This window comes from Lissotriton vulgaris, chromosome 9 (assembly GCF_964263255.1).
Source record: "Lissotriton vulgaris chromosome 9, aLisVul1.2, whole genome shotgun sequence".
Lineage (NCBI taxonomy): Eukaryota > Metazoa > Chordata > Amphibia > Caudata > Salamandridae > Lissotriton > Lissotriton vulgaris.
Genome location: NC_141697.1, coordinates 968274279 through 968298982, shown reverse-complemented (window position 1 = coordinate 968298982; position 24704 = coordinate 968274279). Strand labels below are relative to the sequence as shown.

Sequence of the window (24704 nt, the reverse complement as noted above, 5' to 3'; positions counted from 1 at the left end):
AGGTAGGACCCGGTTTGGGGGAACGTTCTGGAGAGGGGTGGAAACCTAGTGCGCTTCGAAGCATTGTTTGGTATGCTCGAGCTGACCCTTGGGAACTATACGGTAACACCAGATATGGAATTCCCTTACCCGTAGTATGTGGCATCAACCCACACACCCAACAATTAGTAGTGTTAACCACTAACTGATGCTGATGGAGGAGCTGGATAAAGGAATTGTTGCGGAATTCTACACGTCTAGCCTGTTCGTGTTCTGGTAACATGTGAAAGGAATGAGGAGAAGCAGTAGAAGTAATGTTAGGGTAAGGAGTAGGAGTAGGGGTAGGAAGTAAGAAGTAAGACATAGTGTAATACACCCCACCCGCCAAAAATGCGGAAGCAGTTAAAAACAGTACAAACAATTGGAATACAAAACATTTAGTACGACTAAGTTTCTGCAGTTTGACTCTATACGCCTGCGTTCCTTCCAAATCATTCAGCTTCAAAAATGCCATTTCCCTACGACCGTCCGCAACGTTTCTTGACGCACTTCGTTCTGTGCAGCAATAGTCAATTCCCAGGAGTTCCTAGGAACCGACGGCCTTTAACCTAGCGTCAAGACCTACTGTCCAGAAGGAAGTACGCGCGCGGCCCTACGGCCCTCAATACACAATATGTATTTTATTTAGCACAAATAATTCAGCTGTGGAAGGAAAAAGATACAAGAAAAAAAATCTTGATATATGTACAAAACAATTTTCAGTGATACGAATGTTCAAAGTTGATCATGGGAAACGAAGATATTGCAGTTATCAATTTCAGCAAAGCAAGCAAAAAATTTATTTGTCCTTAGTATGAGAACGCAAAGAATATCGATGTTTCCCAGGACGTGTCTGCACGTCGAACAAAGGATCTGTCGAAGAGACAGCGTCCTGTTGATCAGTTCGTTGGTCTGGTCTTGAGTCTCTTGCTGACAATGTTCCAACAATGGCTTTCTGCTGCGCTGAGTGTTCACCAACAAGTTGTGCGTCACTGAAAGGTACAAACGCCGGCAATGTCGCTGCTTCTGTTGACGCAATGCCTTTCCTCACCCACGGGTCTGCCGGCAAAGGAATAGGGACTCGCTTACAATGGGTAGCATGTACCCAGTTCTTCCGTCCCTCAAGACGAACGGCAGTCCTCGTGGCCAAAAGCACCTGGTGAGGTCCAACAAAGCGGGGGTCCAGATTCTTCTTGCGCGAAAAATTTCGGGTGACAACCCAATCACCAGGCTGGAGCTGGTGGCCTGGACCCTCCGTCTGCGTCGGCAAGGCGTCGTAAACCTGTTGATGAATTAACCTCAGTTTAGCAGTCAAGTCATGTAAGTAGTCAATCAACATCGGGTACTCAAGATCAACGAATATACCTGGCCTAGGAACCCCCCACACATTCGCAGGACGGCCGAACACTATTTCATAGGGACTAAGCCCTATTCGGGAGTGTACAGTCGCCCTAGTTGACAGTAATGCTAGAGGCAAAGCGTCAGGCCACGAAAGTCCAGTCGTAGCCTGGATCTTCGCTAATTTCAGTTTAAGGGTGCCATTGTACCCTTCAACCAATCCAGCTGACTGGGGATGATTGGCGCTGTGGAATTTCTGATTAATTCCAAGGCCCTTACACACACTCCTCATCACACTTCCAACAAACTCACTTCCGTTATCTGACCACACGACTCTAGGCATTCCATACCGAGGAAAGTATTCCTTCAGTAGGATTTTCGCAGTAGACAAGGCAGTATTATCTTTGAGGGGATAGGCCTCGATCCATCGGGAGAATGCGCAAACCACAACCAAAACGTATTTCAGGTTATTGCATCGCTCCATATGGATGAAGTCCAATTGGATCACCTCAAAGGGATACGAAGGAGGAGCAAAACTGCCAGGGGGAGTTGGGGTTCCTTTGCCAGGATTGTACATTATACACACCATACAATTCTTCACCAAACGTTCAGCACACTTAGTAATTCCATCATTCTTCCACACATCAGCCAACAACTTGCAAATACCTTTCGCGCTAATATGTGCTAACCCATGTGCCATTTGCACAACGGCCAGTACATACGCATCAGGCAACATCCATCTTTTCTGATCTGACAAATCAATCCAGCAACCATTCACATCCAACCTTCCCGTACTTTCTTTCCACTTCATCTTTTCAGTGTCGGTGGCCTCATTCTGAATTGCTTTCACACTCTCTATAGTATTCTCACACATACTTGATTCTGTAGGCCACCTAACCGAATTCGTCACATACATTCGAGTGCTAAGGTTCCGGGCAGTCTCCTTAGCAATCTCATCTGCAAACGCATTACCACGACCAACATCATCCGTCACCTTACGATGCGCACTACATTTAACAATTGCAACTTGAGCAGGCAAAGTCAATGCATCCAAAAGATCGTTCACAAGCTGGCCATGCTGTATTTTCGTGCCATGTGACGTCAAGAAACCACGTTCTCGCCACAATCGTCCGAAACTATGCGCTACACCGAAAGCATACTGACTATCGGTGTACACATTCACACGTTTACCTTTTGCTAATACACATGCTCTAGTAAGAGCGATCAGCTCTGCAGCTTGGGCAGAATTCTGATTCAATCTCGCAGTCTCAACAACAGTATTCAATGTCACCACAGCATAAGCAGTAGTCACATCACCATTCGGCAATTTAAAACATGACCCATCCACATACAGGATGCCATCCGGGTCTTCCAATGGGGTTTTTTTAAGGTCCACACGACCTTTTGTTTCCTCCTCTGTACGCAAGTAGCAGTCATGTTCTGCTACTACATCTGACTCTGCACTAATTGGTAACAAAGTTGCCGGATTTAGGACATTACAACGTTTTATCTGAATGTGGCTTGCCAAGAGCGTCAATTCGTACCCAGATAACCTCGCACTCGTCAAGTGCTGAGTTTTCGTACGGTTCAAAAGAGTATCGACTGCATGCGGAACCATCACCGTAAGCATATTATCCATGACCAATCCTGCTGATTGTCGGATGGAGACCGCAGCTGCCGCAGTTGCTCTCAAACAACTCGGCAATGCTCTAGCTACTGGGTCTAAGGTCGAGGAAAAATATGCACATGGACGTTGCTTACCACCAAAAGGTTGCGTTAAGACACTCAACGCACAACCTTCCCTCTCGTGAACATATAACGTGAACGGCTTGCTGTAATCAGGGGTACCTAACACAGGGGCCGAACACAATGAATCACGTAATTCAGAAAAACTTTTCTGACATTCTTCCGTCCATGGTAAAGGAGTCGAAACATCCTTGCACGTAAGAGCCACCAATGGTTTCGCTAGCAATGAAAAATTAGGAATCCACTGCCTGCAGTACGATGTGATACCTAGAAAGGCACGCACATCTCTTTGGGTTTGTGGCACAGCCATGCGCGCAATCGCTGCAATTCTTTCTGGGGTCAATCTCCTTCCCTCCTTTGACAATAAGTGACCTAGATAGGTTACTTCTTGACAACAATATTGGAGTTTAGAAGGTGACACCTTGTGATTTAACTCACAGAGATGTTGCAGCAACGACACTGTAGCAATTTTGCAAATGTCCTGAGTATCAGCAGCCACCAATAAGTCGTCGACGTATTGGATTAAAGCCGCACCAACCGGCAACCTAAACGCATCTAGTTGACCCTTCAAAGCTTGACTGTAAATCGATGGACTTTCACAGTAGCCCTGAGGAGCGCGTTTGAACCGGAAGCTACGTCCACCAAGAGAGAAACCGAAAAGGTCCCTACTCTCTTCGGCAATCGGGATGCTGAAAAACGCATTTTTCAAATCAATCACCGAAAACCATGAAGCCGTAGCTGGAATCAGAGTCAGTAGCGCCGTAATGTCAGGCACAACAGGGAATTGAGGAACCACAATTTTATTCACCTCCCGTAAATCAATAACAAAACGATAAACAGGCGGTTTGGTAGGATCAGTACGTTTAAGAATGGGCAGTACAGGACTATTGCACACGTTTCCCCGAGTTTCTTCAATGACATCTTTCTCGATCAAATCATAGATGATCGCTAACAAAGCTCGTTCACCATCCAGGGAGATACGATATTGGGGAATACGTGGCAATCGCACATTCGATTTCAACTGAACAACATAAGGGGAGATATCAAGTAGGCCCACGTCGTTTGGACCCGTCGCCCACAAAGATGCAGGAAGAGAATCCAATTCCGGTGGAAGCGTATCGAAGGACAAATACATGGGAGAGACTACTTTCTCTCCGAACGTAAGCTTTATACCCGCAGGAGAACAATACAAAGTCGCATACAAGCGTTTAAGCAAATCCAGACCCAAAAGATTTTCACCACAACCAGTGGTTAAAATCAACGGAGCTTCGAGCTCACGAGGCCCAATTTTAAGGGGCAAAGGGCGCGAAACTGGATTGCTAACGGGGGCGCCAGAGAATCCAACAGATACATTTGTTAAGCCAGACAAAGGTGCGCCAGGGAGTTTCGAATGCATGATAGAACTTTTCGCTGCACCAGTGTCCAACAGAAAAGGCTCAACGACGCCCGATGTAGCAACTGCGACGTAAGGCCCTCTCTGATCAACCGGAACTGATACCACTCCCTCTCCTTGTCTTTGGCTGTCCTAGTAATTACTATCGTCAGTTCCCTGATCGACGTAATAATCGTCTACATTGTACTGCGCAGATCGTCCTTGCGATGATCCACGTTGGTCGAAACAATTATTAGAATTTGACGAGTTATCAGAACAGTCGTTCTGAGCACCACGACCTCTACCACGTGATGCATTCTGTGCACCACCACGACCTCCTCTAGACGAATTACCACCACTACGGTCATTTAAAGCAGGACAATTGAATTTAATGTGTCCCTCCTGTCTACAATAAGCACATTGGTTGTACCCCAACGAAGATCTCTGAAAAGATGAATCAGTACGCGGCTGCGATCGATTTGATTGCGACTGCGATCTATTCTGCTGAGGCGCATTCTGATTAGAACGCGGCGGATATGCTTGTTGTAACAACACTTTAGTTTTCAGCTCTTTCGTCTTTTTATCGGCACGGTCATTTTCCTCTTTTTCTCTATTTTCGTAATATTGTGCCGTAGCCAATATCTGAGCTGAGGTAGAAACGGCCCATGAACTTTCTGAATTTTTCAATTTATGGCTCAAGTCGGGCAATAAGTTCGATACGAATTTATCCACAAACAACCTCTGTCCACCCTCAGTACCCATATCCTGCCCACTATGATCGACGAATGTTTCCTCGAACCTCGTAAAGAAGTCTGAAACACTCTCATCTTTCTTCTGCTTACAGGCTGACAACTTGTCCCAATTTACCCTCATAGCTGGCATAAGCGTTTTCATTAACGTAATGATTCGCTGGGGAAGAAGTTCAATCAACTGATCGGGTTTAGTAGCAGCCACTTGTCCAGCGTCTGCCGCTGTAATGGCAGCCCAATCACCACCTAATTCATTCGCGTGATCTTGGTGACGAATCTTGGCCCATACCGGTTGCGGTACGACATTGCCAAACAACATGTCGATATCGGCCAGATTCATTATCGTAGCGTCTACGAGCTGCGATAATTCTTTGTAATACCCCGCAGGATTTTTGCGAGGATCAGGCAAAGTTTGTTTCACCTGAAGCACTTCCGATCGTTTCCAAGGGAGGTGTATCCACACTCTCTGGAAATGTGCTGGTATTGGAGCATTAGCATTAGTATTATCAGCGGGTACCCAAACTGGCGGAACTTCTCGCATAGGATATTGGCCAGACCCATCTCGTTGTTCAATGTCCTCAACGAACAATGCATGAGGAATAGGAGCGGGACGAAGAGATAGCAACCGTTCAATAGCACGTCGGACATTAGTATCGACTATCAGTCCAGTTGCGAACTGAAGCCGGAGTTCAGACAGGGCGGTCAGCACCTCGTCAGGCGCAACAGCCGCTATCTGATCATGTAAGAACTTACACATTTCATCAAACACATATCTCTGAGTAGGTATGTTGAATTGATCAAACGTTTCGAGGACAACACGAGGTGGATTTCTAACAGGGTTTATCATCCAACCCATCGCCATATTGTATAGCGCAACACGTTCTCTATTACCAGGAAGCTGGCTACGTCTCTGTGGACCATCAGAACCAGCGGACCCAAAAACAGGTCCGAGCGACTGAAAGAAGTTTGTCGCAAGAGGAGAATCACGATTACGAGTAGAGGGAGAAGAGTAAGACACAGGACTAACAAGAGAAGGAGTAGAGACATTAGCAGCCACAGGGGTTAACAACACAGGAGCAGTAGCGTGAGCAGTAGCGGGAACAGGAGTATGTGGAAGCGGAGGAGCAGTAGGAATAGACACAGGCACAGGAGCAGGAACAGTCGGAAGAGCGGGTGCAGGTTGAGGAATAGGCGGAGGAATAACAAGTGGGAGAGCAGGTACGGCAGGGACCACAGGAACTGCGGTACCCTGTACGTACGGAGGTGGCGACTTCATAAGATAGGACATTAAAGAATCCTCAACTGCCTCTTCCTTCTTATCCGACTCCGTAGACAAAACAGGATAGCATTTGTCTATGGACATACGCTGTAATCTCTCAAACACTTCCTTATCCTTATCCTCCTTATCACGCTGAAACTGCTCAGCTTTCTTTACAATAGTAGCAACAGTATCTCGCTGACTACGTTTATTTTGTCTGATCTCTTTCTGTCGGGCTTCTTTGCGCCAGAACCGAAAGGCATCAAACATGGCCGGCCTTGATTTACGTTCGAACAACTTTATTTCCAAATTATCTAAGATCGACGCTTCGAAGCTACCGTGAGGTGGCCAACGAAGATCGCCGTCTTTCTTTGTATATTTGATCCAATAATCGTTAAAAGCAATCGGGCCTAGCCCATGTTTACTATATAAGTCATAAGTAGGAGTTCCAACCGGAGGTATCGGACACGAGTCCTCCAGCAGGGAATCCGCACCACAAGGTCTAAAGCAACTGAACAAAGTACTGCGACCAGGCATCTTGCACACTAGCCGAGTTTCACAAACTTCAAGGGTTACGGGATTTACCAAGTCCCAGCAAGAACAAAACCCTCGGTCTTTGGCGGCTGCAGTCGTCAAACAAATACAACAACAACAAAGTACGCTAGCAAAGTGTCACCGACAAAAACACTCACACAGCGTGTACAACAAAGACACCTGCTAAAGTGTCTACAACAAAAACACTCGCTAAAGTGTTTACAACAAAGACACTCGCTAAAGTGTCTACAACAAAGAACTCTGGGAGCGACCCACAAATACTTAACTCAAAGATCAATGGCGTCCTCAGGAAGGCCCGTCTATCGTCTCGCTATACCAAGGTCTACGCCAGGCGCCAAAACAGGTCTACAGTCAGGGTAGCAGTCCGTCGCAGCCGTTAGGAGGCGGGAATCTTCGCGGGAAAAGTCTTCGGGCCACTTATTTCGACAACAGGATCGATGAAGCGGGGTGCACCTTCCCTCGGAGATTTCACACGAAGTTCCTCACGATCGTCAGGCTTGGACCGGTACCACTGATGCAGCCCCACGTTGGGCGCCAACTGAAGGACTGGGTTCTTTGGACCCAGCGGTGCCAGGGCACAACACCTGAAACCTTCGTGGGTAACCTGCTCCGGCGTACAAGTCACAGAGACACGGGACACTTCCTTCGGCGTCAAAGAGTCAAGGTTTATTTACTGCAGGGAACACAGAAGTCACAGGAAGTACATCGAGTGTAGTTCGGGGAGACTGCTTCAAATTGTATTTGTGGATCGCTCCTTTTATACAGTTTCTACCCATAGGATAACATGATACACAATAGTTTACAACCTGGTTCCCACAAGTCGCTCTCAGAGGGGTCGCTTAGATCACTTTGAAACACACAAGATCCGGAACATAAGTGCGGAAACATTTGGCGGTTCCCAACTGTAAAAACCCATCTTCCCACCATTAGCAAATTCCAATCAGCAGTAAAGTAGATCGAAACAGGAACGAAGACAGGTGCAGAGGAAGACGGAAACAGTGGGGAGATCGGAAAGGGTGTAAAAGGGGAGTGTCGAGAAGCACGAGATACAGGCATCAAAGGGACGTGCCTAATGAGATGCACGGCTGAGACAATAAGCCCGTGCGGCAAGATGAGCCTCGAGCGGCGCCATCTGCCTTACAGTAGCATCCCCCCCGTCATAAAGACACTTTCAAAGAACATGTGTCTTCCGCAAATATCTTGGGAGTCCCAGGGTCGCGAAGCGGACAGCGTCCGTTCGCTGGCTACTTGAGGGCAAGAGACAAAATGGATGCCGTATCTAAGATGGAACCCGTGGGTACAGATGACAAACCCACATAACAAACGAACGGTTTAAGTTAGCACAGCGAAACTGCGCACACTTGCTAAACTCGTCATTTGCGGTTCATAGATACTAGACTCAACCATATTCGTGTGAGTCGAAAACACCACTTCCAATTGTCACGGAACCTCACACTTGAGTCTCTCACTTTTATAAGGATACATATTTTGTATTGCATTGTATTGCATCATTTATATGGAGCTTATTACCCCATGCGGGGCATTGAAGCATTTGCCTACATGAGTAGCATGGTAAACCATGGAGGGTTTTTTTATTGGAAGGATGTTGTCTTTGTTTTGATTAAGGGTGAGCGGGAAATCCGTTACGCCCGCGGATTTTGCGGATTTTTGGGAAATCCGCAATCCGCGAATTTTGCGGATTTCCCGCAAAATCCGCAAAAAAAAATCCGCGGACGTAACGGGTTCAAAAGTTGAACCCCCACTCATGGAACTATTTTACAATGGCGCCAGCAAGCTGCCAGTGCCGTTGTAAAATAGTTACAAAGTTAGCTTGCACAGGAACCACTAGATAAAACGAAGCAGGTGCTGCTTTATTTTATCTAAGTGCTTCCTGTGCAAGCTAACTTTGTAACTATTTTACCACGGCGCTGGCAGCTTGCTGGCGCCATTGTAAAATAGTTACAGCTCACAGCTCACTCAAAGGACCCCTGCGCCCTTCGGGGCGATTGCATAGTAACACACACATGGTCGCTCGAACTAGTTGATGCTCAAATTCAGTGACTCATTCATTAGCCCAAAAACAATCGTGAGCGTCGTCGAGGCTGGACAGGTGTGCCTTCTTCCCAAATCTACCGTGGAAAATCAGCTGTGATGCTGGATAGGCTTTGCATCCTTGACTTTCACGAGCGCAATACCCGTGCTGTTCCTGTGACCAGGAGCTTCTTTCTCTTCATCTGCTGAACTGATCTTTCTCTGACCTTTTATACACACAAGAGGCACATACCCTACTGGGCACATTGTGTTCGCACGGGTTTCTGCAAGGTCGCGAGCGTTTTGTACAATTTCGCAATTTGCGAAATTGTACAAAACCCTCGCGAACTTGCAGAAACCTGTGCGAACATTAAAAAAAAAAATCCGCGAGGATTCGCGGATTTTGCGGATTTTCGCAATCCGCAAATTCGCAAATCCGCAAATTCGCGGATTGCCAATCCGCAAAATCCGCCCATGCCTAGTTTTGATCCTATGTGGAAAGAGTTTCCATGTCATGCTTGAAGACCACCAAGTTGCGTTATGGTGTTATGGGTTGCAGCGCATAGAATGATGAAGTATAAGAGACTGATGCACAGTTTTATGGTTTTTAGTACGCTGGTAGCTTTGAACAGCTGGGCAAGTCCCTTTATGGCATTTCATATGATATAGTCTGCTTAGCTGGTTCTATCTGTCTTATTCATGTCTCTTAGGTACTTTCATATGATTCTTGGATTGGTGTTATGCATCAATTTCTTGTGGGGAGAAACCCCAGCTACTAAAAAAATGGCAAAAGCTAAAGACTTTTAGCATTTCAGTAGTCCAATTGGCTAAACCCCTTCATTTTCAGTCCAAAGTGGTAGCAAGCAGCAACATGAACATCACAATTGTTATCGTGTCACACAACCATGATATTCTACCAAGAAAAATCAACTCTGCATCAGTGCATCGATGATGTATTTCCTAGGGCTCATCAACCCACAAGAACTATTCCTAAGAAATATATTTACTGTCAGTCCTGTTTAGGTTCCTGTTTCTAAAAGCATGACTCTCTGACAGTGACAAAAATACACATGACCAAAAACAGAGATGCCAAACGAGACCTTTATTCCTGCACGCAAGGCAGCTAAATGTAAATAATGTCTGACAAAAGCAACAGAAATGTAGAGCAGGTGAAGTAAGTATTTTAATTCACTGTCCAATTAGAGCAGCAGGACAACACAGAGCTTATTTGTAAAACGCTTAATTTATGAGAACAGCCACAGTAAAGGAATGGTTCAGTTGCTATAGAAAAAAATACCAAATATTTGTAGGTATGCCGGCAAACAAAAGCAAGGACGAAGAGGGTTGCAATAGTGAAGCTGATGGTGAAATCTATGTTGTAGCGATAAGACTGGAGATCCAAATTGTTCAGTTAGTTTTTGCCAAGAAGTCCCAACAGAAGACGATGGTTAAAGCAAAAGGCTACCGGATAAAACAGCAAAATAGACCATGTATAGAAGAATGTGTGCCGCAAGGTCGAAATGGTGAAAACATGCAGATTATATATATTTCCAAGGAATTAAATGAGATCAAACCAATGTTGGCATTACAAATAGTAATCAAATTATTAAATACACATGGAAGGGTTTTCTTACAACTGAAGAAAAGTAGATGTAGAGAATTTCTAATAAAGTTTTGAGCTTAAGTGAAAGTAATAAGTATTTGAGCATCAATTTACGAGAAGAGGTAAATGTTTCATGTTGAAGGAGGAAGATTATAAAATATCTTGAAACCAGCCAGGGGTGGACTAGGAGAAAAAATAGGCCTGGGTACCAATATAGATATGCCCCCCATTAGGGAAGCAAAGAGCTAAACAAGCATTGGCAAAGCTAGTAGGTCTCAGCAATGCCATAATTTTTGGTCTAGTCAATGTCTTTTAGACATGTTGTATAGCAGCAAGTCTTTTTAGCATGTTTGAAAGTCGTCGAAATAAGTGCAATGATGTGGCCAGTGCTTGCAATGTCCTAGCGCATGTGTATCTGGCAGCAGGGCTGGGAAAAGCAAGACAGCACGGACGGGTCAAGCAACACAACCGATATCAGTCAGCCCGTAAACATATTTCCAAAATATAGAGAAATATAGTGACATGTGAAGATAAAGCACAACTAAGTACAGGTGCCCACATCTGGTTAAAAGAAACTGAAAAATAAGAGGTCTCTAATAAGCATATACTGTGGTCATATTTCATAGGACGCAGGTTTCAGTTGAAGCATATATAAACTCATGGAAACAAGACAGGCGAATCCGTAACAGTTTTCATAATTCATCAAAGAATGTAAGCATCTGAGATAATCTCAAAAGAGTGTCTAACATTTTCATCTATAGGACCGGTGTTTCATTCTGAAGTGTATGTAAATGCACAAAAATACGGGCCGGTGAGTCTACTTTCAAAGTCTTGTTATACGGCAGTACCCGTCATCCACAAGAGAATTTAAGCATATGCAACCATGTAAGTAAAATGTAAATGGTGGAAGATGGTGGAACCACTTTACAAAGCCAGAATAAGCAAAACAAATAATATAAAACAACTTTGTTGGGCCGTAAACCCTCTCACTTTGAAGTCAGACAAAGAAAAGTAAGCAGGTGCCGTCGGAAAACAGCGCCTGACATTTGTCCTCAGTATTTGAATGCATAACAAATGTGACGAGATAAGAAGAAAATTTACAGGCCTGTTTACAGAAACAGAGCTTGGAGTGAGTGAAAAGACAAGTACTCATGATAAGTGCTCTTTAACAAAGAAACAAAGAAAAGGGTAGTCTGCAAAGCAGTTGCTGAAATGGGAGCTGTGGATGGATAGTAGTAATAGGTCCATGCTCTCGTAGAGGGCTAAACACAGAACTAGATATGAAGCATGCATGTGAAGGACAAATGGAGAGAAAGAATAGGAGAGCGACAATGGAGCCAGCAAATGGGAATCCTGTGGACGGGCTCAAGCACACAAAGTATATACATGTCTCTTCAAGACAGCACATGTGCTGTCTAGAGATGAGACCTACAAAGTGATAATATCACTGAAATCAATAGGAAAAAAACATCCCAACTGGTCATATCACTGACCAAAACTGCTACAAAAATTCATACCACACACTGATCTGTCAGTCCAGCCTACCAGGCACTGCCTGATTACTCTAAAGGCCAGTCCAATGTTGAAACCAGTGATTACAGGGTCATGACGTAGTTTTACTGGGGTAAGTACAGTACTGCTTTAAGGATTTGTAACTGGTTGATTAAAAAAGATTCATTAAAGTGATACATTTCCGCATAACATTCAACTTCCACAAATAAAACTGATTTAAGTAAAGGTGAGCTATATTTGAATAGTGCTTGTGCTGTAATTAAATAGAAACCAGGTGAGTAGAAAACCGCAATGGGTCTGGAAATGGATTTCAATAGGAGAAACAAAGACTGCAGTAACTGGTGGGGCAATATGGATCAAATTTAGGCTCAGATTAAAAGACGGTTGGAGTTTTCTGACCCTTGCATAAACCTCTTTGTGCATTAGTCGGAATTCCGAGTTGTATGCTAGTTAAATCACCCTTCGTTAAATTCCAGCAGATCAAACTAGAATTTAAAAAGGGAAAATTTGGTGCTGAATAGAACATGCAGATTAAGATACAGTAAGTATCAAAGTCTGCAACTGTACTAATGAATATTGATCCCAAGAATATGGTGGAACAAAAAATACAGAGGGCAGAATATCGAGACAGCCTATTGAAAGGTAAGCGCATATGGGGAAATATAGATTTACTATTTTTAACTCCTCATCTTTTTCCACTAAAGATGTATGTACTGCGTAGGTACATATATGTGGAGTTTGGTATAGAAAATCTACACTTACTTACATGTCAATATTTTTTTCTCAACATTTTGTCCTCATACTATCTAGCATCAATATTCTGGTGTTGATATTCAGGGTGCACACCAAAATCTGCATGTTATTCTCCAAACATTTGTGATAATGAATACATGCAATAAATTCCAAAAACCTCAGTGCTGGACTTTTATCAAATGCAATAATTAAGGCAACCAGCTCAGGTCATCATAATCAGGGTCTCATGTGCTTTTACCTCTACTTGATAAGGTATTTATGAGGTGTGGAGGGGAAGGCTGGCTTTAGGGATATATTTTGTTTAGGTTTTGCGCCGCCCTGCACCATGCAGGTTGGCAGAAAAGTCTAACATTAGATTATCAAGCCATGCAAGCCCACCCTACTAGGATTGGTACACTTTGTGTAACTCAGCCTGGGTGTTCTCACTCATCCACTCATGTTTACTGACGCATTCCCAGATTTCCAAGAGTGGTAGACCTGGGAATGCCTCAGAATTGTACGCCTCACTACCAGATTTATTACTCCTTGTTTTTCCCTCTTTATATATTCTGCAGGACACTTACAAAGTGGAAATTGCCTCTTAGGATTGTTTTTATGCAAGAAGATGTGCCTTCCTGCACAAAAACAATCCTGCTCACAACTAAAGCACCCTTGCACTATGCGCTAGGCAGCACATTTCATGCCAGTGCAGGGAAAGAACCCGAATGCAATGTTAAGTATGGCACATTGCTGCTCTTTCCCCATCATGCAGTGCAGCTAGGTGACTTGCTGTGCTTTGTGATTTGTTAATAAATATGCCACATGTCCAAGGAGTCACGCAACAGATGGAGAGAAAAAGATCAGTGATATCAAAAGGATCAATGTGTCCTCCAAGCAAACTTTCATGAATTTAAGGCACAGAATCTATGAAAATAGGTTATCCTTACAATTGAAGGATTTTGTTTCTGCCACTTTATTTGCTTACTATGAACCTCTGGAATTTATTGTATTTGTGTTTATTTAATGAGTAGTCATGTCTCTTTCCATTGAAGAAGACAGTCAGGTACACTGATGTAGTGTCAGGCACATGTATGTTTAGCTGCTTGCAAAGAAGAACAAAAGACAAAGGTGAACCACCACATGAAACAACAGAATTCTTTACTACATCGCCTCAAGATTACAATAAAGGACAATGGTTGTCCCATAAACTTTATCATAGACAGTGGTGCGTCAATTAACATCATGCCGGTCGAAGAGTTAACAGCCTATCACCTGTGCCATGCCTCAACTAGTCAAACATGAAAGTATACACGCGGGCTACTTCTAAACCTTTGGATCATTCATGGTGACAATGAAACACAGAACAGTATCAGTACAAGCGCCAATTCATGTTGGAACCTTGTCCAGTGCATGCTTACTCAGGTTTGCCACAGCTGCTGACATGGAACTGATATCTATTAATTACAACCTCTACACTCAATCTGAGGTTCTGAGTCAGTTTCTGTCGCTATTTCATGGCCTATGCAGGCTTAAGATAATGAAGGTACGACTTCACATCAATGAGGACATTTGCCTTTTTACCCAGTGACAAAGCTGAGTTGCTTTCCACTTGAAAGAAGCTGGTAAGAAAGAACTAGAAACTCTGTTGAAGCATGACACCACCAGTCCTCCACCATGTTTGCCCAAAGTGATGGTGCCAAAATTGAATAGTGGTGGTGCAGTGCGCATCTGTGTTGATATGTGTCAGGCCAGCAGAGCAATCAAGAGAGAGAAAGACATTCTGGTCCACACATAGCAGACATGATCATGCAACTGAATGGTGCCAAAGTCTTTTCCTGTGTCAACCTGAACAAGGGATGCCATCAACTCGAGTTGGAAGAAAACTGCAGCAACATTTCTATTTTTCCAACTCATATTGGTTAGTTCAGATACGAGAGGTTACGTTTTGGAGTGTCGTCAGCTGCAGAAATTCTTCAGGATGTTATACGTCAAATAAGTCAACCTGTCACATGCTTTTAATTACAGTCATGACATACTGGTATTTGGGAAAACAAAAAGGAGCATGAAAAGGCTCTTACGCAAGTGTGCCAAATACTTGCTGATGCAGGTCTCATGCTGAATGTAGAAAAGTGTGAGTTTCATAAGACCAAACTAAAATGTTTTGGCCACATATTCTCCATTGGTGGAACGACTCCTGACCCAGACAAAGTGCAAGCACTGTCAGATACCCTGCCCCTCCCACAAGACGTCACCATATGCAGTCCTTCTAAGGCAGCAACAGTTATTGCTCAGGGTACATTTGTGACTGCTACTCTGAATGCTCTATTGAGAGACTTGACAACAAGAGATGTCCCTTTCTAGTGGTCTGCTGAGTGTGATCAATTTTTGGGGAAATCCGAAAGCCAACATGAAAGCCAATATGTCCCCTCGCATCAAGAGGATTGCAAAAGTATGGCTAGACAAATGCACACAAGCTGTGTAAAGATCAGAACCCTGCTGATTACTTTTCACAAGTACAGTTACTTTTCACGAGTACAGTTACACCAGCCCAGTTCACCATCAAAAACACTAGAGGAGTACATTAGCTTCATTGTGAGGTCCAGCAAGCGAGCAGCCCTATCAATCAAACAGATCATTGCTGCTAATAATGCTGATAGGAACATGTTTATCTTATCATCATTTCAAATCGAACATGAAAGAAGCATGCTCGATCTTTTGATGATGAAGCTGAATTTCAAAAATTAAAATAATTACTGGATGAACTGTCCAAATTAGGGTGTTGTATTAGGCTCAAAAATCGCCATACCTGAGAGCCTAAGACAGCAAGTCACTGAACTAGCTAATGAAGGATTCGTGGCGTTGTAGTCACTAAAAAAAAGGCCTAGAAGTCTGAGTGTAGTTCCAGCGCCTAGATTAACGACTGGAAAGTGATGCAACACCCATTGACAATGTCTGACTTCCTGCACATGCATAGGAACGGATTGCAGTTGATTTCTTTGGGCTTTCAGAAAATTGACTTTATCTCATGGTAGTCATTATTAAGTATTCACGTTTTCCTTTAGTATAGAGAAATTATCGTCATCTACCCATGACAAGGTCATCGAACGGCTGGATGACATCTTTGCAGAACGGGATATCCCTGCCATTCTCAAATCTGACAGTGTTCGACTGTACACTAGAAAAGAATTCCATGACTTTCTGGTCAGACTAAATGTCAAGCATCAAAACAGAACAACTCTGTGGCCCTAAGCTAATTGTGGTGTGGAACGATTCATGAATACCCTGAAACGGGCGATTCAATGAGCATGGATAAAGGGAATCAAGCTAAGCCAGTTCCTGTGTCATGTCCTTGGTGCCTATTATTCAACTCCTCACACCACAATTGGTGAGAGTCCTGTCACCTTGCTATTTGGGAGAGCCATCGGAACCAAACTGCCAAAGTGAACAGTAGACTGATCCTTGAATGCTAATAAGGTTCTGTCATGGACACTTCTCAGAAGTGCCAGATGAAAACATATGCCGCTTATTGTCGACGAGCTCAGGAAATAGCCTTCAATGGAGGTGCCTGGGTCCTGGTCAAGCAGAAACGAAAGCTGAAAAAATGCCAATCCTTTGAGGGTTGTGATGTGCAAAGGACATATTGTGACAGTGCATCGTCCCAGAAAGTCCCTCACATAGGACTAGTCAGTCATTGAACACCTGCCTTGATGATCACCAGCTCCTAAAATCATGAATGGGACAACCCTGCCTGTCAGTCGGGATCAATCATCAGAACCTCAGAGTGCATTTCAACCATCTCATTCCACTTGATCTGGTGCAAGCGCCTCAATGCCTTATTAATTAAATATGATATGACTATTGTGTGTTCGTGTTGTTTACCAAGCGGAAAGATGTAGTGTCATGAGACTATGTGCGCTAGGACCCTTGTGGTTCTGGGTGGACTTAACAAGGAATTATGTAATCTGCTGTGAGGTGTTAAGGTGTGGTTATTAATGGTTATCACACGATGAGAGCGCAGTGTGTAATTGTATGCTGAGGAATATAAAAGTACAATCCAGAGCTCTGTGTGTGGGGTATTCCTTTGCATGAAAATTGTGCTTCTAACTACATGCTGTATGTCTTTGCAAATATATCGCTGACATTAACCAGGCACTTTTTCCAAGACCTAAACACTGCATCGATCAATTAGGTATGGAGCCCGGAAGGCGCAACATAGCACTAGTAAAACTCTTCCTGCCACTGATCGGGGCCTAGGTGTACCTAAATTTGAAGCCTATTATCTGGAAGTACAGCAGAAATCCAGAGCCATATGGCAAAATTAAAAGTGAAATACACACAAACACAATTAGGCAACATTTCAGTACCTGAAGTTTTATTTGGTAGAATTCCTCCGACAAAGCCACATTCAGTGCTAGTACAGAGAGCCAAAACTAGCAGGACTAGCTTTTCACAAAAGTAAAAAAACTCATTGGCACTGCCTTTATGGAGCATACTAAGATTAAAAAGTGCTAAAACTCTGACAAATCTCAAAGCACTGACAAGGGCAATGATCACTAGAGTAGGGCAGTTATATGGGTTGAAATCTCTCTGGTCATTTGCAGAACTCAGGCAAGAATATGAAATGACAAAAGGACCATTCTTGATACTTGCAGCCTTGCACAATGCAGCAGGTCTAACATGTGGGAATGCCAGGGACTAAGATAAGATGCTACAGATAATATTTACATGGACACTCCGGGAGGTGCAGCAGAAAATACTTACGTGGAGAAGGCGATTGTAGCAGACACTCAGGGAGGTACTGCAGATAATACTCACACGGAGAAGGTGACTTTACAGGACAATCAGGAAGGTGCTGCAGATAATACCTATATAGAGAAGGCAACTGCACGTGACACTCAGGGAGGTGCTGGAGATAGTACATGGAGAAGGCAACTGTACAGGACACTCAGGGAGGTGCTGCAGATAACAATTAAATGGAGAAGTTGACACCCTATGCTGAAACAACCATAGAAAATATTCAGGGAGGAGGAGACCTAAAGGAGCTTAAAAAGTAGTGCGAGAATGACCCAGTGGAAGCGCTAATAGACAGAGAATAGCTCTCAGTCTTACGGCAAATGCCCAAAGTATCAAGAACCGTTTGGTTAAATAGTTTCATTTAATTTGAGTGCATCATGTATATTTCATGCTTAGACAAATACATAAGATGTACCCAACATCTCATTTCAATTTCTTTCTTCCACACCCGCCTGTTTGGCTTTTTAGACTTAGTACAAGACCACACTGATTTTTACTAACTCAACTTTTAACTAGAAAGCAGTGAGAGAATACCCAATAGCACCTATTATTATTAGGACCAATTCAATTGTTGGCTTTTGCTGTAGTTTAAATCTCTATGATAGCCACCCTAAATGGAACTGTTTTGTTCTTGTAGAGGAAACTGGAGGCGTACTGTTGAACGTAAAGGGAAGGTTACTTTTGTCAGTATTTATAATCTGTCTTTTGTGATTTGCTTTTTCTCTTTCAGGTGACAGAAGATGCTTTCCCCTCCATGGTTTCCTGCTGAAACCGATGGTGTTGCCAAAAAGGGGGTTGAACTCACTGCATTTAGAAGGTCTTATGTGAAATTTGTTTGCCTTTCTTTTTCCCCTGGCCACTGCTTTCAATGTAACCTTATGATCATTTTTTTGTATCTTATTGTCAGTATGAGTCCCAAATTGAACACTAACTGTAGAAGGGAGACACATCTGTTTATGTTGTAAAACTGATTTCAAACGTGTTAGTCTTAGCCACCCTGAAGAGGTCCTTGACACTCCATGGTAACAATCATGCTTAGACGTCAGATGTAGCACTTGCTCCCTGATTGGGTACCTGCAAGCCCTCATTTATTGCCTGTTGGATGTTCTGTCTTCAGACACATGGAAGATCTACAAATCTCTGCATAGACTCCACAGAAAAGTTTGATGAATGTATAAAAGTACATGTTTGCTTGCCACCATCAAGGTGATGTTATAGAAACAATGATTGCTGCAAGTAAAGGTTCAGCATCTCATTATATAGACAATTAATGGTCGATACAGTTAATGAGATACCATGAAACAGGGTTTTTTATTTTATTTTATTTAATTTCAAGAGTTTTGTATAGCGCGAATTTGACCCTTGGGTATCAGAGCGCTTCACATTATAAGTGGTTGTTTCAAGATACATTTTGTATAACAGACATTATACACTGCTATTAGGTAGGTTAATATAAAGTCATAACATTTGACCTAACAATATATATAGATAGACATATGAGGTAAGTATTTGGATACATCTTGAAATCACAAATACAGTCATAAGTGTTAACCTAACCATATATATATATATAAATAGACATATGAGGTAGGTATTTGGATACATCTTGAAATCACCGGAGTACTGGGATTTCTAGTACCTAATAGTTCTGGAGTGTTGTTTCTCTATGCAATCTCCCTCCCTGAGACCGTTAATGTTTCTCCCCAGTATCTCTGGTGACTTTCTCTTTTAATTACCAAGCTGTTCTGTTTGGTGACATTCGCGTCACAGTGCAAGTGGAGAGCTGCCTTGTCTATTGTAGGAACTTACTCATCAGGAAGATCTTGGTTTCCTTCTTAAATGTTGCCATGTTTGAAATGTTCCTAATGTTTGGAGGGAGTGAGTTCCAGATTCTGGGGGCAGCTCCAGAGAAAGCTCGATCATATGTTTTCTTCTTCCAGAAGATGGGTGGTCGCAGCAACAGCTCTTTGGCACTCCTGGCAGGTCTGCTTCCTCCTGATAACTCAATGTTCTTGGCCAGGTATCTCGGTGTCTTGTAATGGAGCGCTTTGTGGGTAATGCATGCCATTTTTAGTTGAATCCTGGCTTCCAACGGTAGCTAGTTTAGCGCTTTCAAGTGTAGCGAGATATGGTCGAATTTCCTCGATCCGGAGATGAGTCTTGCAGCTGCATTGAGGCATGCTTTTAGTGGTGTTGTGGAAATTCTTGGTAGTTCTGCTAATGTTGTACATCAATATTCGATCCTCGAGACAACCAAGGATTGGACTGCCATTTTGAGATCCGTCGTAGAAATAAATGGTTTCATTTTTGTAATGCAGTTTAGATGAAAACAGGTACATTTTGCCATATTTTTGATGTGGGTTTTCATGTCAAGGTTCTCATCTAGCGTGATTCCTAGTGATTTCACTGAATCTACAAGAGTGGGGGTGCAATTTAGTGCTGTGATCATTTTGGTCCATTCCTTCACTTCTGTGTGGTTTTTTGGTGGTGAGATTAATTGGAATTCTGTTTTTTGTGCATTTAACTTCAGATGATTGCTAGTTAACCATTGTAATGACGTTTTTAGTGCCTCGTTCATTAACTTGATGTCTTCGCGAGATGTGATCTTGATGTATATCTGCGTGTTGTCTGCGTACATGTGAAACTAAATCTTTCACTAAGGGAACTAATTCAATCAACAGAGAGTTCATGCATTAAATGTATGCACAGTCCCTACAATGCAATATATGTGTTAATGTATCTATTAAACTAAACGCGCAAATCGATGACGAGAAGTGGAAAGTGAAGGAGAGCTCGATCCTCAAAGAGTTTAATACACTGTGATAGAAGATCAAAAAAAGACTCAAGTAAGTCTTGATTTGTACTGAAGGCTTTCTTTCTCGTTACAAGCAGAGCAAGAATAAGTTATTTATGATCAATATGAAAGGATGTTGACATTAATAGATGAAGAGGTAATTTTAAGGGCAAATAACTTATAAGACCTGAAGAGTAACAGAAACAGAAAGGCAATAAAGCTGTAGGTGAAAAAATGGATAGAGGGGACAAGGACAGTGAGGGTGGAGCACTTATGCAGAGACTTGGTCAATTCCTGAAAGGAAACAGTAAAGGCAATACTGATTAATGTGCATAAAATCGGAGAGCGTGGTTGATAAGTGTTCCATAAAAGAGAAGGTACTGAACAGGATAAGAGGACTGATTAGAGAGAAATGTACAGGTATTTGAAAAATAATGGCAAGGTAGCAGGAGTTTATCAGTTTTGAAAAGAGAACAAAAAGGAGCTTGGCATATGAATTATTGGAGGCGGTCATATGGGAACTTGGCAGATGCCCCTCAAATGAGTTACAGTTGTGACCAACTAGAAACCAGTGTAGCAAAACAGCAGCGTAGAGCAATGGTGTCTTATCCATCAGGGGTAAATCCTAGAGAGAGCTGGCACCACTAGTTGACTACAGAACTACACTCCACCTGTATTGACCCAGCACCACCCCTAATCCCGCCTTCAGACGGTAGCGGCAAACACTTCTACAGATCCTCAAAGCTTCAGTAGGAGGCAGAGAACAGAGGGATGGGACTTTGGCTTCAGCGTTACTTGGAGGTGCAACACTGCAATGGGGCCATGTGAGAAAATAATTTATTTATGAGATATCTGCTTGGGCTTACTTGCACAGGCAGATTTTTAAATCTTGCAGACTCTCGCCAATGGTTACTTCCCATGTTCTATTTTGTCCATGCTTCTTCATGCAATTGCTAAACAAATGCCCTGATATCAGCAGTCATATTTACATCTATCTGCATAAGTTTAACTAAATTTGGAAATCAAGCTAGAGGTCTGATTTGGGATGCTGGAGATGGCATAATCATAGTAAAATATTATGCCCAATTTATTGACATGGCTGGCAACAGCAAGGGTGCAGTCCCAATTAGGAGACATCAGGTAATCTAGGTGTGAAGTTATACAAGCTCATTACTTATACACTTTCTACCAGACCGTGCTAGTTAAGAAGGTGATCTTAGTGGGAGATTTTTCATAGTAAATAGTGAGCTTCTATCAATGAATCAATATCAGATAAATTCCCTCTCCATAATTTCTGGAGTTGGATCAAACATGTCACTTTCTAAGTCTTGTACTATTGTTGATGGTGGTGAAAGGTGTCTTACTAAGATTTTACTAAGTAATTGGATTGTTTCAGGTTTTAAACTCAATAACTTAACACATTTATACAAGTTTCTCCCATACTTCCGAGGGTCACTCTTGCAAGGTTATGACTGTGTTCCACTTCAACAACAAGCAATGTAACGCAAGTGGGCTCAAGTTCCACAGTTTCAGTATGTTACAAACACCAATCAATCAGGCTGCCTCCTTTATCAAAAGAAATACCCAACACTGTCATTGGATAGCTTATTTTCCAAATGTTCCTACACCTGCGATCTTCAACTCAGATGCAGGGGTTGGTACATTTCTACTATGTTCCAGAAATATTAATGAATTCTTAACAAAGACTATATAGAAGATGAGGCAGGCTGCCCTACTTTTCATGCATAATATGGTGTATGTGATAATGGTGATGGAAATAGGGTTTAAGGGTTAGAAAGCAGGAAATAGAACCTGATGTTAGTTACTACTAACAGTGATTTCGGCTGTGCACTGCGGGCACCGCTGTCCTCTTACCGCCTCCTGCGATTGCGATTTACTCAGGATGGTGAGGAGGGTTTGCAGCAGCACATCCAGGAGGCTCTCCACCATCATCTCCACCTCCTCCCCAACATCCACCTCCTAGGGAGAGACAGAAAGCAGCCTATTATATACTACAAAAAAACTCACTGAGGAAAAACACTGCTATCTTGGAGAACTCTCTCCTTCCGCCAATTCCCACTGGTTTCTTCATTCACCATCTTATGTACTTTCATCTCACTCTATTCAGTGTCTCATCTGAATTCTCTTATAAAACCATCTTCTGTGCTCACCTGTGCTCTCTTCTGTCAATGTCTGCTGAGCTCACCTCAGCTTCCCTCCCTCACTATCTTCTATGCTCACTTATGCTTAATTCTCTCAGGTCATTCTGTGCATGCATTTGCTCTATCCTCTCACCTTGGGGCCTTCTCATCCTTTACTAGGTAGAAGCTACATCTCCATTTTCCATCATTGCTAAATGCAGCTCCACCCTCTCTGGGTGTTCTCTGTTCAAACAGTAAGTCAGGAAGAGCCATGTAAAGTTTCCTGATCTGTACTGGAATATTCCCAGAAGAAAACTATGGGCCTGATTTAAGGTTTGATGGATGGAGTAGAGTCCATCATTGAAGCAGAGGACATTACCTCAGCTACCCTGATGGAGTACCCTCACAGCGGTTCCTTTCAATGTACAAAACATTTAGTGGACGGCCACCATCGGTTTTGACGGCAATCCACCAAATGTTTTCATTTTCTTTTTAAAAAACAAACTCCCAAGCCGGAACTTGCTTAATAAAAAAAAAGAAAATCACCCCCATGACTTGGGAGTTCTCTTCCATGGTGTGGGGTTCAACCTAAATAGGGTGAGTGGTGAAATGTCCTTCCTCCTTAAAAATGTGCTCTCCTAACCTAGAACATGAATGCACTCTCTGTTCATAATCCTTTGAGAAATCCCTGTGTCCTTTTTAAACTGGAAGTTGTTTATGCTTCTTTTACCTGCATGCAGCTGTCAAATGTTTTACTGTTTTAAGAATACCCACCTTCCTCACCTTCTGTAAGCTCCTAACAAAATTAAGAAGTACATTATAGTAACCAGCCTCAACTGAAGGTTTTGATGCAAGCTATTAGAAATCTGGGTTGGAGAGTTCTAGGACAGTCAGAAAGCACAATGCCACAAATGTAACAATCAGGGTCTTTTACTTCTGGTGTCCCAGTGCCCCTGTACTGCTGACCTCCAGTCTGGGAACTAGGTACTCCTTTTCAGTGTGTGACCCTCTGGGTAGTGTGGCAGAGTAGTCAAATGATTACTCATGCTAGGTGTTGTTGGCAGAGCCTCAGAATTCAGCAGCACAAGAAACAAACCATTGTAATTTACAAACTGCACGTACTAGTGCTAAAAATGTCCCAAAACTGTTGTAAATGTAGCAGTATCTTACATTACCAACCACAGGTACTGCCACACCCCCAAAAGAAAATAATGGAGACAGAAACTAACAATATGAAATAATGTCACAATAAATGAATGCATTATGACTTTGAAAGATTATATATAATAATGTAATGGTAAAAGTTATATAGAAATAAAAAATACATATTATTTTAATATTAAATATTTCATTATCCGTTTCTAATGAAAAAATTATTGTAACAAGTTTAAAAAAAATTACTAATTTGTTTTTAGGAAATAATTAGATGCATTTAAATATATTTTGCACACAACTGGTAATATTTTTGTACATCATAGATAAATATAAACATTTACATTTAGTTTGGATTTTTAAAAATACATCTTTAAAAAATAATGTAAATTTAATATATTCAAATGTATTAACTTTGGGCCCGATTCTGATGCGGTTAGGAAATCTTTCCGATCGAGTCGGTTTGGAAATGGTCTCCGACTGACTCGGATCGGGAGAGTCCGACCGACCGAGTATGATGCATCCGGATGCTTCCAGATACGATATGGTTGGACTCCCATTGACTTCTAAGGGAGCCTATGTTCCTAACATCATCGTAATCTGACCCTCGGTCGGGAAGACACGTTCCCCATCCGATTCTAAAGGAGCAAATGCCGTTAGAAGGCCTTCCTAACCGCATCGTAATCGGGCCGAGGTGGGAATGCTTTCCTAACTGCATCAGAATCGGCCCCTCGTAGTAAAGCAGTACTCAGAAATGGCCAGAAATGCTGACGAGCCAAAAGTACTAAGCCTCTTATTTATGAGTTTATCGGTCCATGCGGTGGCGGTCCAATGGCGGTGAGCTGTCCACTGTACTACAAGTAGGGCAGATTGGCTTTGCGAAGACTGCAGGCACCACCAACCACACCT

General features: G+C 42.8%; 1 protein-coding gene across 1 annotated transcript in view; it reads right to left on the bottom strand.

Annotated features, from left to right (window-relative positions):
* Positions 1-24704, bottom strand: part of DOCK3 (dedicator of cytokinesis 3) — a 1414611-nt gene that overhangs the window by 211743 nt on the left and 1178164 nt on the right. The window contains exon 26 of the mRNA XM_086938817.1: positions 22336-22482. Coding sequence (XP_086794943.1) covers positions 22336-22482 — 147 coding nt within the window. The remainder of the gene's footprint in view (positions 1-22335; positions 22483-24704) is intronic.